The sequence below is a fragment of the Python bivittatus genome, unplaced genomic scaffold (assembly GCF_059951505.1).
Source record: "Python bivittatus isolate LINGU-HERP-01145 unplaced genomic scaffold, Pbiv_v1 ctg000030_np1212, whole genome shotgun sequence".
In the NCBI taxonomy this organism is placed as follows: domain Eukaryota; kingdom Metazoa; phylum Chordata; class Lepidosauria; order Squamata; family Pythonidae; genus Python; species Python bivittatus.
In genome coordinates this window covers 2,080,244-2,095,840 of record NW_028277031.1, presented here as the reverse complement: position 1 = coordinate 2,095,840, position 15,597 = coordinate 2,080,244, and the positions used below count along the sequence as shown (strand labels likewise).

Genomic DNA, 15,597 nt, shown 5'->3' with positions numbered 1-15,597 from the left:
AGGGGAGGGTGTTCACAAAACTGGACTTGCGCGAAGCCTACTTCAGAGTTAGGATCCGCGCAAAAGATGAGTGGAAGACGGCGTTCAACACCCCGCTCGGAAGCTACCAGTTTTCCGTGATGCCGTTCGGATTAAAAGGGGCCCCGGGGTATTTATGCAGCTAATTAATGAGGTGCTGCACGACCTACTCTACCGGGGCGTCCTGGTCTACCTGGACGACATCCTCATCTACACCGAGACCCTGGCGGAGCACGTGAGCCTGGTGCGCACGGTGCTCCAGAGACTGCTGAAGGCACAGCTGTACGCAAAGCTCTCGAAATGCGAGTTCCATCGAGAGCAACTAGACTACCTCGGCTACCGAATATCCAGCCGGGGAATTGAGATGGACCCGGCGAAAGTAAGGGATGTCCTGGGCTGGGAAGCGCCGCGAACCCGGAGGCAACTCCAAAGCTTCCTAGGGTTTGCGAACTTCTATCGTCAGTTCATCCCGAACTTCGCCCAAATCGCCCTTCCCCTAACCGACCTGCTAAAAACCAAGGGCACTGGGAAACCCCCCAAGCCCAGCATGGCACTCGCGTGGACTGCAGAATGCCAGGGTGCGTTTGAGGAACTAAAACAGCGGTTCACCGCGGAGCCGATCCTGCGCCATCCCGACCCAGACCGGCGGTTTATAATCCAAGTGGATGCATCAGACGTGGCAACGGGAGCAGTCCTGCTCCAACCCAGCCCGGAGGGGGCCATCCACCCGTGCGCCTACGCCTCCCGCAAATTCACCGAGACGGAGAGGAGGTGGATGGTGTGGGAGAAAGAGGCGTACGCTGTCAAGTGGGCGCTGGCCACGTGGAGGCATCTACTGGAGGGGGCAACTGAACCGTTCGAGGTGTGGACGGACCATAAGAACCTCGAGGCCCTGAAGACCCCGCGTAAGCTATCCCCCAAACAGGCACGGTGGTCCCAATACTTTGGGAGGTTCAGGTTCACACTGAAACACATCCCCGGGAAGCGCAACTTCTTAGCGGATGGACTGTCTCGCATGCCCCAACACGCCAGCCTACGGGAGGAGATCGTGGACTCCGTCATCCCCGCCAGCAGGCTGGCTGCAAAGGCGGTGACCCGAAGCCAGACCAAGGGGGAGCGACGGGACGCGGCGTCTGAAGTAAGGCAAGGGTTCGCGGAGGCGGCGGAGCGGGACGATTGGCTCAAGCAGAACCGAGAGGCGCTAACCGGCCAAGAGGGGTTGTGGTGGCACGAAGGAAAGCTGTACGTGCCCGAGGGTTGCCGACGGGAGGTCATGGAGAGAGCCCACGACAGCCGGAGCGCGGGGCATTACGGCTTCGTAAAGACACTCCACTTAATCCGGCGGCAGTTTTGGTGGCCCACGCTCCGGAAGGACGTGGAGGCGTACTCGGGGGTTGCCCGGTGTGCGCAACAGCGAAAGGAGCCAAAGGCAAACCTAGAGGCCTACTCCAGCCGGTAGCGGAACCCGACGGCCCTTGGCAAGAGGTCGCCATGGACTTCATAGTGGAGCTCCCGGAGAGTAAGGGGAAGACCGCCATTTGGGTGGTCACGGACTTATTCTCCAAACAAGCGCACTTTGTAGCGTGCCGGCGAGTCCCCACGGCCGAGGGGCTGGCGAGACTGTTCGTGCAACATGTCTACCGACTCCACGGCGCACCTCGACGTATCGTCAGCGATCGGGGCGGCAACTTCATCGCGCGGTTCTGGCGGGAGTTCCTGAAGCGGGTGGGGACGAAACAAGCCCTATCCTCCGCGGCGCACCCGCAGACGGACGGAGCCACGGAACGCCTGAACGGGGGCTCGAACAGTACCTGCGCTGCTACGTGGGGCACCAACAGGACGATTGGGCGGAGCTACTACCATTCGCGGAGGTGGCATACAACAACGCCATCCACAAGAGCACCGGGTTCTCTCCGTTCAAAGTAGCCACCGGGAGAGATTTCGTCCCCATGCCGGAGCTGCCTCAGCCGGAATCCCAGATCAACTCCCTGGACGCCTGGTTCGCCCAAATCGACGAGACCCGGCGAGCGGCGCACGCGGCATTGCAGAGAGCCAAAGCCGACTACAAGAAGCACGCGGACCGCAAGAGGCTCCCCGAGGAAAAGTGGGAAGTGGGGGACCAGGTGTATCTGTCAACCAAAAACCTAAAGACGCACCAGGCATCGAAAAAACTCAGCCCGAGGTTTGTGGGGCCGTTCCCCATTTCGGAGGTCATCAATCCGGTGACCGTCAGGCTGATGCTCCCGAAAAGCCTCGGGAAGATCCACCCGGTGTTCCATTGCAGCCTGCTAAAGTTGCACCAGCCGGGGAACGCCTGGCACAAGGCGGAGGGAGTACCACCACCCATCATGGTCGGGGGGGAGCAGCATTTCAAAATCAACCGGATACTGGACGCCCGGAGGCACAAGGGGCAGACCCAGCTCCTAGTGCAATGGAAACATTTCCCCAAGTCCCACAGCGAATGGGTGAGTAAAACCCACATAAGGGCGCCGGACCTAGTGCGGGACTTTTACAGTAAATACCCCGGGAAGCCGAAATAGGACCGAGGGGGGGGAGTTGTCGTCAGGGGGGCGGCATGTCAGGTTCGGTCAGCACGAGGCTTCAGGGAAGCACGGGGCTGCAGGGAAGCTCGCAACCAGACCACGCGGAATCCACCGGCGGTAGCTAGCGGGGAAAAGAGGAACCGAAAGCGCCGCTAATTAACGAGCCACCTGCGGCCAGCTAAACAGGAAAACCACAGCGGAAGCTTTTAACTATGAACTGATAACGGCGCGAGCAAGCAAGGAACGGGGCCGCAGGGCAGCGAAACAAGATCGCAACGCAGCACAGAACCCGCGGGTCTGCACGTAGCAGGGAGGGACCAACCCAGCCGGAGGGGGACTGGCAATCAAGGACAATGGACTCTGACCGACCCTGCCATCATGAACAATCAAGGGGGACATTGGGGCCCAATAGTCCACAGCTGCACGCGATCACGAGGCGGGAAAAAGCGCGGGAAGGGGGGAATATAACGAGTGATGCAATTGTACCAAGCCAGTCCTGGCTTTGCTTGTGACTACTACGTTACGCATGAGTAAACCTTCTTTGTGAACCACACGTGTCACGAGAGTTTCTCTGTCGAACGGGGCAAATCTCACAGTGGGGAGGTGTGCACTAAAGGCTAGATCCCTTTCCCAGACTGAGCCCCATTCAGACTTCTCCATCTGTCTTACACGCAGCAAGGTTGGGAGCCAGAAGAACATTGAAAAGAAGAAATCAGAGAGGAGAAGGAATGGAGAATCGCTGTCTGGAGAGGTTGCTCCCTCCAGCCCAGGACCTCATCCAAGCACACACCCCGAGACAAATTTACCCAGCCTAGCACTCAGCCAATGAAATAAATCATAACCTATACCTTAGCTAGCTTCTCTGACCCTAAATTGCTCTCCAGATTCCTAACCTCCATCAGTGTTTTATTGGAATGCTTTTTAAACTTGAAATTAATGATGATGTTTTGTGGTTTAGGCTTAGGGTTTTTAACCTTTGTAAACCGCCATGACCTAGGACAACGCTGGCCTAAATATCCAGTGGGGCTTCCAGCCATCCCCAGAGACGGGAAAATGCTGCCCTTCGATTTGGAAGACAAAATGGCGGCTGTCCTGCTCTCTTGTAAAAGACCAGCTGGGGGGGGGGAACACGGGCTCCTGATTGGCTCCTTCTCAGCATTTAATGGTCCCAGACTTCGTTTGCTCCACATGCTACCAGGCCTGTTAATTAATCCTTTTTTTTTTTTTTTTAACTTTGCCTTGGAATGGAATTTCCCCACATTCATAGGGAGGCCAACTTTACCTCATAAAATCCTTTGGCTAAAGTATTTCCTTCAGCTCATCAGCAGTTCCTTCTTTGGACTCCTGCACATGTTCTTAGGTTGCCAAACATCATGTTGGACATCCCTGCACAGGAGCAAGAACATGAAGTCGTGTGAGGAAAGTTCCGACTCAGAATTTAATTCTTGTCTTGAAAGGGGAAGGGTTTGGAGAATGGGACACGGTTTTGAACAAGTGGCCTTTTATCTCTTCTTCCTGGTATAGCAACAGCAGAGTCAGTAGCCAGGACTAGCTAAGCTGCTGTGGGGATTGTGTGAGCCGGAAAGTAAAGGAAGCCTGCTTTGACTTGAGTTCGACCACGGACACGTCATGTGGCTTTCTTGGCAGCAGTAAAGAAGTGGTTCACCACTGCCTTCTTTGGAGATGTGCTTCAACTTCCAGCCCTGGGAGTATCTGATGGTCTCCCATCCAGTTTTACCCTGTTAACTTTTCAAGATCAGCCATGGTTGACCAGCTTACCTCCTCGAAGGATCATCAACTTCCCCTCCCATTCACTATGTATAAATTGGCATGACAAGAGAAATGAAGAATCAAAATACACTGAGAATAGAATCAGATGGGGGGTGTTCAGTGAACCTTCTGCTCCTGGACAGAAGCCCCTACAACTTCTTGTAATCCCAAGTCATCCCTACCTGCTTTTATTCTCGCTTCTCATTGTTGCCCCCCCACCAAGAACTGGGAAGCAAGGAGTAGGGTGTGAGTCACCTTCCCCAGCCCAGTTGCAAGAGGCAGGAGAAGTGAGCAGCTATGTGGAAACAGAGGCATAAGGGGGGGGGGGGGGGACTTCATTTGCAGAAGTTCCTGAGCAGCTGGAGTTGGGGGCTGCTGCTAAAACTTGAAGTCCAACGTTACATCCGGCTGCAGGCATTTCCTGTTTAGAAGCAGAGTATTCTCTCAGTGTGATAGGAATAAGTCTTAAAAAGCCCCTGATTTAGAATTTGAATCATGCCAAGCCATGATTTTGGACCTGCCAGAAATGGGCCTAGGAGAATCATGCAAGTCTCACGATCACTGCGCAGTCTTGATATCCGGGGTTTGTGCCTGTGAATGTGGCTTTGGAGTTTCAAGGTAGCTGAATTTTTGAGCGTTGGAAGAAGCTTTTGCAGAACCTGGTTTCCTCCAGTTGTGCAGATGTTGGCTGTGCCGTCTGGGATTCCCGGACTTGCATTCCTAACCTGTCTAAACCAACATTATGGAAGATTAATTCCTTCCCTCTTGCAGCATTATCAGCAACTGTCACTTTTTGTAATTAAAGTTGAGATTGTATCTGCACCACTGTGATTGGTTCAGTTGCCAAAAAACCTTCTGGGAGAAAGATGGTTTAAAGCTTGAATGGAATTCTAATTGAATGGAATTCAAAATGCTTTATGTCATCTTGATATCTTAGCAGACAGCCTCCGTGCCAAATGAGCGTTTTGGTCTTTTATTCTGGACACCGGGGCTTCTCAAGACACGGACAGACACCGGTTTGAGGCTGGGCATATTTTAATTGCTGAATTTAATTTCTCATCTTTACCTTGGTATAAGAATGAAAACGAATGTTGCAAAGGTCTGGGATTTTGCTACAGATAGGAAGATTAAATGGGTCTACAGTGAATAGACATACATTTTCGATGTTCTGGAAAGTCCCCAAAGGCTTTCACTTGCATTTGGCTTAAGTCGGTCTGTTTAGTAGCTCACTCTGGCCCCGGCTATGGTTTGCCTGATGCGGCTTGATGAAATTTGAGACAAAAGTAGTGCTTCTTTCAAGTTGAGATCACAGTTGGGCCTTTGTGATCTCATGGCCATGTCAATATAGTTTGTTTGACATTGCAATTCTGGGGGATTTCTTTTGGTTCTCAGTCTAGCCTCCAACTCTGGATTTCCTGTGGTCTCCCATCCAGGTGCTAACCAGCCAGAGGTGTCAGCAGGATATGGTCAAAAAGTCAGAATGGTGGCCACAGTGGTGTGATCAAAGCTCCGCCTTTTAAAATTTTGTCGTGGTTGGCTTTCAGGATCAGTTCAGGTTGATTAGATGATGCTGCTTTCTGGGCCACGTTCAGTAGCTCCTGATGAAGGTGTCCTCTCTGAGACCTTTGGAGAGGTCATTCTGGAATTTCTCAGAACTAGAACTCCAATCCAAGCAGGGGGTTTATATGCCTCTTTCAGGTCTCATCCCGCTGAAAGAGAATGAGAAATCCGGGATTTTGCTGTGCAATTTTCTTAGTGCACTCTTGAGGAGGGAGAACCAACTTCCTGCAAGGCTGCAGAAATTGAGCCTGTATGTCCTGCCCGTATCTGCTCTACTGTACGAGTTTCTCCTTCAGACACTTGTATCTCTTGTTACATTTTATATTTTCATTAGTATTTTGGAAATCCAGAACTGTAAAATACTGTAATATATTTGTACTGCTAATATCTCATGTATTTGTAGGAGGAAAGGAGCACCGAGATAACATTGCTACTAACACAAAATTTCTTTCCTTCCTTCCTTCCTTCCTCCCTCCCTCCCTCCCTCCCTTCCTCTTCCTCTTCCTCTTCCTCTTCTTCTTCCTCTTCCTCTTCCTCTCCTTCCTCCTTCCTTCTTTCTTTCACACAAGTTACAGGAACTGGTGGCAAGTCTGTAGGACTTTGTTCCCATTCAGAGGTCTCTATATGAAATGATAAATTTCCAACTGGGTGCATCAGCTGTTTATTCTGGAACTGTTAATAACATATTGTATTTTAATTGTATTAATACCTTGATTTGATATTAGTAGGTTGGGCAGTATTTTTTAACTGGGACCAGTTCCCTCTTTCTGCTTTACCTGGGAGCTGCAGAGGGTGTGGCCAGTCCTAGTAAGTGGGAGGAGCCAAAATGTTTAGACTAGTTCGGCTTTCTGTCACTTTCAAGGGGCCAGATGGGCCCCTTAAACCCCCCAAACTACTCAGGGTTTCTCAGGGGTGCCCTTTTCAAGGCTTTGGAATCCGCCCATTTCAGCCACTTCCATTCATTCTTTGGAGGGTGTTCTAAAATGTTGGAAGTCACTGCAGTACAAGGGATGGGGCATAAATTCTCCACATCTATGTTAAGTGACCACATTTTGGCTGTCTTTTGTGTAAAAGGTGACCAAAGAACATGCTTCTGATCATCTAAAGGCCAAATAAACTGCTCTAATTGAACAAGTTGTGTAGATTCTTATCATGGTCTTCCCCAGATGGGGGCCTCCCTGATAAGGGGGCTACAAGCCCCATTGTTCTGGCCTGCATAACATATTTAGGGTTGGCTGACGCAGCTGAACTGCAAATGCCTTTAACTCTGAACTTCTATTTTCTCCCCCACCCTCTTTCTTCAGCTTTGCTGCTCCTCTATGATGTCACAAACCGAGCATCCTTTGACAACATCCAGGTAGGTCTTGAGGACTCCGGGTGGTCGATGTTATGCAGGGGTGCAAAAGGGCAGGTGCCAAAAGATTGACTCCTGCAGCAGGGCGGGTAAAGGTTGTTCTGCGCCTTCTCTCTTCCCCCATGATGGTCTTGCTGGCTTCCATCCACTCTTCCTTTAAACATGGAAGAACAAGAGAGAAGGGAAGGGCCGCAGCAAGCCACAGCAAAAGCAAAATCGCTTCTCCCTCTCTTGTGCGTATTTCTTCTGATGTGCCTGGATTAAAAAAGCTTCTTGCATCCCTTGTGAGGATGAAGTTTCTGGAACCAGCTCAGCTGGTGGGTTTCCCAGGGCGGAGCCTTCTCTTCTCGTTGCTCCTGTTCCAGAGCAGGTTTGGAGTTCAAGGATTGTGGGACATGGACAAGCCCAAGAGCAGAAGACCAATGCCTGGCTCCAGCCTCAGTAGTGCTTAGCGCAGATTGGAGAGGAGGTAGACCCTCTGGAGGTGCTTAGCGAAGCCCCACTTCGTTTGCATGCTGCTGCAGGACAACATGGCCCCTGAAGCTCTTGTGTGCGCATGAAAGAGCTTCTGCACAATCTTCCCCGAGGATTTGCCGTGCTTTGAAATCACTCTTCTCCCTGGCATGGAGGAACTTGCAGGGTTCTCCCACACCTGATGTTAGTGGCCAATTTCTGAGCACAATGTGCTTTCTTGACAAACTGTTAGGGTGAATTTCAGTTGCCTAAATGTGGCAGTCCCGGGAGACAGGACCAACTTTGTTCTGCAGAATCTGACCAGTGAAGGAGATTTCATAGGCCGAATTCTCCCCCAGGGCAAAACTGAGGTTTTGGAGGTACAATAACTTATTTCCAGCACTGTGCATGCTGCTTGTTCCCCAACTTTTGCATCTCCAAAAGTCTTCATCCTGACTTGGGCTTACAGGTTACAAAAGCAGAGCATTGTGTGGAAGTTGTCTCCCATTTTGCAGACAAGAAAGAATAGTCCCAGCGAAAGGACCATAATTCAGTGGAAGAGCTTGAAAAGCTTTTGGCCAAGTGGAGCTGCTGCCTACCTAGACAGGCCATTGTGATCGATGTACTTCAACTTTTATAAATAACAGTTCACAGGGAGCCTGGAGAAAAACTGAAGGATGCAGAATTAGATGACTTAAAGGAATAAGAAGGGGATGAGATGTGCTAGAATTACAACTGTAAGTGAAAAGCCAGAATAGTGGACATGGAGGGTAAAAATCTCTGGGAAGTGATGAATGACTGGCTGTGGTTTAGTTGAGCTGAATACTTGGCCGTAACCCTTCATTTCTTCCCTTCCCATCAACCTTAACTTCTCCTTTTGCCAGAGCGATCTTGGGGCACCATTCAGGCCTCCATGAGCTCCGGACACTTGGCCTCTGAATTTCTTCTCCCCAGGCCTTTATGACCCTTCCAGTCATTCCACCAAATTTTGGCTGCAAAATTGCTGATACAGTTTTAGCCCTAAATTAGGCCTAACAAGTAAAACAAACAAACGAGCAAAGAACAGAGAACGCCTCATGCACTGAAAAACCCAAATCCTGGCTTTGCCCACCTGTGTAACATGGCCCCTTCACACTTGGCCCCCCCGTCCTCTGCCTTCCTGCTTCCCCAGGAGGGAAGTGCTGCTTTCTCCTTGACCGAGGGCCTGTTCTAGCTGGAACGCTGGTTTATTTCAGGGAAATAGGATGCTGTATTTGAACGGGGCTGGATCCATGATGATCCGGGCTGGGGCTTTCCTTCAGCTTGTGATTCAGTGGATGGTGCCAAAGACAGGTGGTTCTAAGAGCTGTGGCTCCTCCTTGTCCCCAAAGGCTGCCTTGCTTTGCTGTTTCATGCTGAGCTGCAGTGACAGCAGACCCCCAGGTTCAGCAAGCCACGGGCATCTGGGGACAAACATCATTGTCTTGACCCCGTAGAGCAGAAAGGGCAATGTGACCTGCGACTGATGTCAGCCCTAGCAAACGCGGCTGACGGCTGCAGTCTGGGAACCACCAGGAGGGACCCTCCTTGCCCACCTCTTCTGCGGAAGGTCCCAATTGCCTGAGATGTGTCACGTCACCAGAGCTGATCTCTGTCTTCAGCAGAGTAAATGGTGGGGCTGTATCTCTCAAAGGAGGGGAAATATGGATGCAGCCATTGGTTAAAAACAACCGACTTCACGCAACCCAGGAGGCAGCCAGGACCTCAGCTGGATCCAGATGTGACTCCTGAGATCCAGGTTTGGCGTGCCGGTTGCAACATGGGTCGGGGGTTGGCTGGGATGGGGAAGGGTCCTTTGCGTTCTGCCACTCGGCACCCCTCTCCCGCTTGCATTGACCCAGCCGCCAGCACCGCTAGCCCCGGTTCTGACCCTGGGGAAGAGCAGCTTCTTAGGGAAGCTGTTTTTCCAGGGTTCAGGCAGACTTTGTGGTATCGACAGTGATGACTCTTGGGCCTGAGTTGGGCGGCTAATAAATTCAAACAAATAAACAGAAATACAGAAATCTCTCAGTACTTAAGACAGCCTGGCTATGTTTTTGTCGAGGGGAATGCTGTTACGCTGAACTGCTTCCCCCAAATCGGACATGAATGGAGCTTCGCTGTCGTCTTCTTGCACTTGGGGTTCAGCCCTTGCCTCTTTCCTCCAGCTGGCTCTGCGCCACGTAGCTCATCTGCTGGCGTCCAGTTCTCCGTCCTGTGGCACCGCCTGGCATCTCTGTCCATACAAAGTTAGATGTTTATCAGGTGGACTGAAAATTGCACTGTTCTCTCCCTGTTCAAATACAAATAAAGAATTAGACATCTGCTGATTTAAATACTCTCTGCTGCTCTTGAATGCAGATTAACAACCCCCACCCCAGCGTAGTTTATTCTGTCTCATTTGTGTGCCTCTTCCTTTCTGCTTCCCATCCCCTGTGCCATGTCCGAGCGGTGTTGGATTTCTGGTGTCTGTGGTCCCCAAGGACTGATCTTCTTCTGGGGTGTCTGCCTTCAGGCCATCAGCCTTTGGTGCTGTTTCAGAAAGAAGAAGCCGGGAGGAGCCGCTTTGAACACACGCAGTGGAAAAAGAATCTGGCCTTGGCTGGAGAGGCTGCTGGAGAGGGCATGTGTGCAGAGCGAACATCTGCTTTTATTTTATTTATTTTTTTATGGTTTGGGTTCAGCCACTGCCCCCCAGTGCACAGAGACTCAGCTCTGGGTGGCAGTATTTGGCCAAACCTCCCATTCCCTCCTTAAACCAGATTTGCAAGTATTTGCTATTTATTTTTAATTAGCAGAGGCGCATAAGGACCCGACTTAGTGATCTACCTTAGTGATTTCTAGGCAAGAAAGTGTGGGGAGTCTTCCTGAGGCATGGAAGGAAGAGGGGCAGAGCCAGTAGCTGGACCAGGTTTGTAGCTGGGGAGGGTGGGGTAGAAAAGAAGCCGTGTAGATTTCCTGTTAAGTATTTCTGCACCCAAAGAGAAACGTGTCACCTTGGGCCAGAGACCTCCAATAGCTTAAAATGCATCAACCTTTGAGACATGTGGACTTCAGCTCCCAGAATTCCCAGCCAATATGGCCATTGCTAAGAATTTTGGGAGTTGAAGGCCACACATTTCAAAGTTGCCTTATGCTGTTTTAAGGCAATGATGCAGCACAAAACGACCTGACATGAGTGGAGCAACTTGCTCTGATTCCTCCCACCCCAGAAACTCTCAGAGAGGGTTTTGTTGGGCAGTGAATTCTTTGCAACCTGAAATTTACAACCAGGGCTGCAATGGATTTGGGCATATAGCCCAGCTGAGCAATCAAATGGTTGAAATAGTGTGTGTTTTTTGAAACCCTGGGGAATGACTTCTAAATTTAAACCTGCATTTGTTCCTCTTGTTCAGCCGTGTGTGGACGCCATTTGCATCCTTATCAGCCTCTGCAGATTTCAGGCAATTGTGCCAAAAACACCCCTTGGCATCATCTTCAGGGCTCCTGGGCAGACAGTCAGATCCACAGGCAGGGATCCACAGTGGCATTTAACCCGACCTCCACCCTTTGTCCAGCTCTGGAAGAGGCCGCTGTTGTCTGCCTCCCTCGGCACAAACCCTGGGAGTGGTGCCTTTCGGTTTCCCCACAACCCGGAGCATCCTCCAGCCCCCTTTTCTGCTAGCCCCCCCTGGGCCCCGTCAGCCAGAATCCAGCCAGCCACGGTGCTCGGTGGCAGCCAGATGTGTTCAGGAAACCAGCTGGTGCAGAACGAAGGCCGGGGGTCTCCCCTGTTGGGGGAGACAGTTTGTGTGGAAGAGGTCTTGGGACGATAATCCTTCGCCTGTTGAACACGAGGCAGCTGGGGCTGTGGAGGCTGCATCGATAGAAACTTAATTACGTTCCGTTTTATTCTGCACGCTCCAACCCAGCTAGAACGCCGTGTGCCAATTTGAGGCACGGGGAAGTGGACAGGAGCCGTTCTCAGAAGGAGGGGGAAACGTCCTGCGAGGAGGGGTGGAAGGAGCTGAGCATGCTTGGCCTGGGGAAGAGAAGGCAGGGTGGGGGAGATGTATGGCATTTCACGTTCCTAAAGAAGAACCTGGTCATGGGTCTCGGGGTTGAAATTAGTGAAGTGGGAATCTCTCTCGTGCCAGAGAAAGCCTTTTGCTAAACAAGGCTCAGAAGGGAGAAAGTTTCAACAGCATTTCTCAACCTTGGCCACTTTAAGATGAGTGGACTTCAACTCCCAGAATTCCCCAGCCAGCTGTGCTGGCTGGGGAATTCTGGGAGTTGAAGTCCACCCATCTTAAAGTGGCCAAGGTTGAGAAACACTGGCTTAGAATGAGCTGCTGAGCGGCTGTTTAGTTAGAGAGCTCTGCATGCACTCTGTGCCTTCCTGATTTTCTGTAATAAATCTCCGTATCTAGTCCCCTTGTGTCTGCTTAGGATGGCAGAGCAGGGACAGGAAGGTTGATCCCATACCTGCAAGGAAGCTGTGACGATGGGCCAGATCTATCCTCAGCCCCTGAAAGACAAAGGCGGGACCGGATCCAATATAAGGGATGTAACTTGTGTTGGGCATTAGGAGAAACTTTTTGACAACAGAAATCAAATGCTCCCTGGCGTCTCCCATTGCCCCTCTGGAGGGTTTGAAGCAGGTAGTGGACACTGGAAATTCTCCAACTCTGCATGTCGCCTCAAGCCGGGCGTGAGCATCGATGCCCTCCAAGAACTCCCTACCTGTGGGATACAATAATTCTCTAATTATCTTTTAGCTGTCAGTAGCATTTTTCCTCCTTGGGACTGATTCACCCCTTTTAAAGCTCCTTTTAAAAACTGAGCCTCATTACCATATTACCATTCCAGAGAAGTTTAAACATTAACATTCATGGCGTAGTTGCTTGCATCTTCCTGAATTGCCTGTCAGCCAGGTCCGGCGTATGACCTCAAGCTTTTTTTATGACAGGAAATGGCAGGACAATTTTCAGTTCTTTGTCAGGTGTCTTTTTTAGAAGTCTCAAGTCCTCTTAATAATTTCAAGAACTGCCCCTCACCCTCCTCACTCCTTCAATTGTTTCCTTCCTAAACGGAGCTAAGGAGCTGGAACGGCCCCCCAGCCACCCACCAGCAAAGGGGAAATCGCCTGCAGTGGCATTAATTAACCCTCCAGGTATGGGACAAAGTGGGAAGAAGAATGACCAGGGGCAGAGAAGCAACGGCTGGTCACTGCCCCACCCACAAAGTTGCTTTGTGTGAGATGGGCGGCTATACAAATCTGATATATAAATTTAATGAATTAAATCAAAATAAATTAAATTAATACATACACACCTGGGACTTCCGAGTGGCTCTTCAAAGAGTTTCAGGTGCCTCCTTATGGAAAGATTCCGGTTTTTGCCAGTCCTGGCAGAGAATATTGGCCCTTTCTTCTTCCCTCTGCCCTCCACAATCCCACTCCCTTTAAGCAGACTAAACAATGGAATTATGCACTGAACGGTAGGCATATCTGGCTTGGCCCAGCAATGTACCTTGCGTGTGCAACCATATCATTTTCTCCACTGAGAATTATCTTCCCTGTATCCTCTCCCCCAAGCTCATCTCTTAAAGTAGGAATTACAGCCCCTCCCAAACTTGATCCTTCTGCTTCCTTGTGTGCAACAACTGAGCTACAGAGGAATACAGATTGCAAATTTGTGTCGTGTGGGATTGAGGCTGGAGAAGTAGCCACTGGCTAATGTGTTGAAGTCACCTGTGGAGGTGAGGCTGTGACCACCTTTTAATTATATCGAATTTATCATTCTTCTACCTCCAAATATCCTCAATTGGTTTGAGCTGGGGGGAAGAGATGTATTGGCTGCAGGCAGGTCCTGATGTCTTGGAACTTGGCTTTTTCCTAACACATCTTCCATTTCTCTGGAGGCAGTTGAAAGACTGAGCACATGAAATGCATGACCCGTTTTTTGCAGCGAGGCGTGCGGGATGGTGGCTAATGAGCTGGGGGGCACAGGGCGGAGGGAGACTGCTTCTGGCCATTCTGATTTCATGTCAGTAGGCCAATTTAATACTAGTTTCATTTGCTGTAAAAAAAAAATCTAGGGAAGTGTTAGTCCCAGAGCCCTGTTTGGGTTGGGACGGTCTCTTGAACAAGAAAAATCCAACTGGTTTAACTGTGGTTTATTGAATAAGCCACAGAAGAGTTCACTCATAGAAAGCCACAATTTGCATAAGTGCAGTGAGTAAACTCAGCATACGTGTGGGAACTAGGACTCAATGTTTTCTATCTCTTCTTGGCCTCTGGAGATGTGTTCAGCAATATAGTTTTTTTTTTTTCATGAGAAATTTAGTCGTACAAAGGAAGCTGTAAAATGGTAATGATTGGGTAATATATAACAAAAAGATATAATGTGGCTTACTTGAGTACTGTATTTGGCTTGGTAAACATTCCTGTGGATAAAGCCTATCAATGTGTTTGCACATCATGCTCATGTTCGTTGAGCATGGTTCCTTTTACTCAGCCCAGTTTTCTGGGTCTGCATGACATACACTAACTACACAGCATGAGAGGAAATGGGCTAACTTGTTTGTCTAAAATGTGGTTGGCTAGTTTATGGGTCTGTTTGTGTGCATACAGCCATAACGGCCTGGTTCACATATAACGTTTACAGGGATGAGTGGGAACTGCATTACAGATGCAGGACCAACCGTCCCTGGTTGTTTCTGTTTGCCCCACCAGAGCTGACAGGGTGGGCACGCTCCAGGCTCCTTCTGTGTTGTGGTGCGTGTCCTGTGGAACAGCATCCTCTCCCCCAGCATCTGTATGGCCCAACTCTCTTGATTTTTTGTAAAGCGCTAAAGACCTGGTTGCTCCCTGGCATTTGGGCCAGGTGTTAAGGGAGCCGTGTCAGTTGGCTGGTTGGTATGGATGTTGGGGGTTGATAGTGGTTGTAATGCCTTTGTTAATTAATTGAGTTATGTGGTTTTCTGGTTTTAATTTCTTGTTTGCTGCCCAGACTCACAACAGTGAAATGGGCAGCCATGGAAATAGTTTAAATGGATTTAAAAAAAAAAAAAAAAAGCCTACACCAAGACGTTTCTCCTGACACTATGACAGAGAGCTGTTTCCAGTGATCATCTTAGTAGCCGTTCTCTGAGCAACAGTTTGCCAATGTCATTTTGAGACTGCTACCCAGAACTGAATATAGCATTCCAGATGGGGTTTGATCAAGGCAGAGAAGAGTGGGACAGTATCTTCCTGTGATCTGGGCTCTTACGTTCCTCTTACTACAACCCAAAATAGCATATGATTTTCGTTTTTAGCAGCTGCATCACATTGTTGGCCAGTGTTCAACATGTGATCTTCTAGAAAACTGAGATCCTTCTCACCACAAGGCAGGTCTCCCCCATCTTAAAAGGGTGCCTTTCATTTTTTCTCCCAGATGCAGAACTTTATATTTCCCCTATTACATTTCATTCTGTTTTGAACCACTGTCCAAGCCTGCCTAGATCTTTTTGCATCTTCTCTTTCTCTTTTAAAGTGTTAGCCACTCCATCTAGTTTTGTGTCATATGCAGATTCGATAATCAGTCTTTCTATCCCTTCATTGAGATCGCTAATAAAACTGCTGAACTGCTGAAGCCCAGGACAGAGCCCTGTGGCTCTCCACTTGATACTGCTCTCCAAGCTGATATGGAACCATTTATGAGTATTCTCTGAGTACTGTAGAGTCATTCAGTGAAATATAAAACCATTGTATGTTACAACATCTAGCTCGTATTTTACCATTTTAGCATATTTTATCATTCAACTCCAATTCTGAGAAGCCCACACATCTTAGAGTTGCTAAGGTTGAGAAACGCTGATCTACAGTATTCACATGCTGACATTTCAAGCTCTGAATGG

General features: G+C 49.7%; 1 protein-coding gene across 1 annotated transcript in view; it reads left to right on the top strand.

Annotated features, from left to right (window-relative positions):
* Positions 1–15,597, top strand: part of RAB26 (RAB26, member RAS oncogene family) — a 149,594-nt gene that overhangs the window by 112,196 nt on the left and 21,801 nt on the right. The window contains exon 5 of the mRNA XM_088152399.1: positions 7,196–7,248. Coding sequence (XP_088008525.1) covers positions 7,196–7,248 — 53 coding nt within the window. The remainder of the gene's footprint in view (positions 1–7,195; positions 7,249–15,597) is intronic.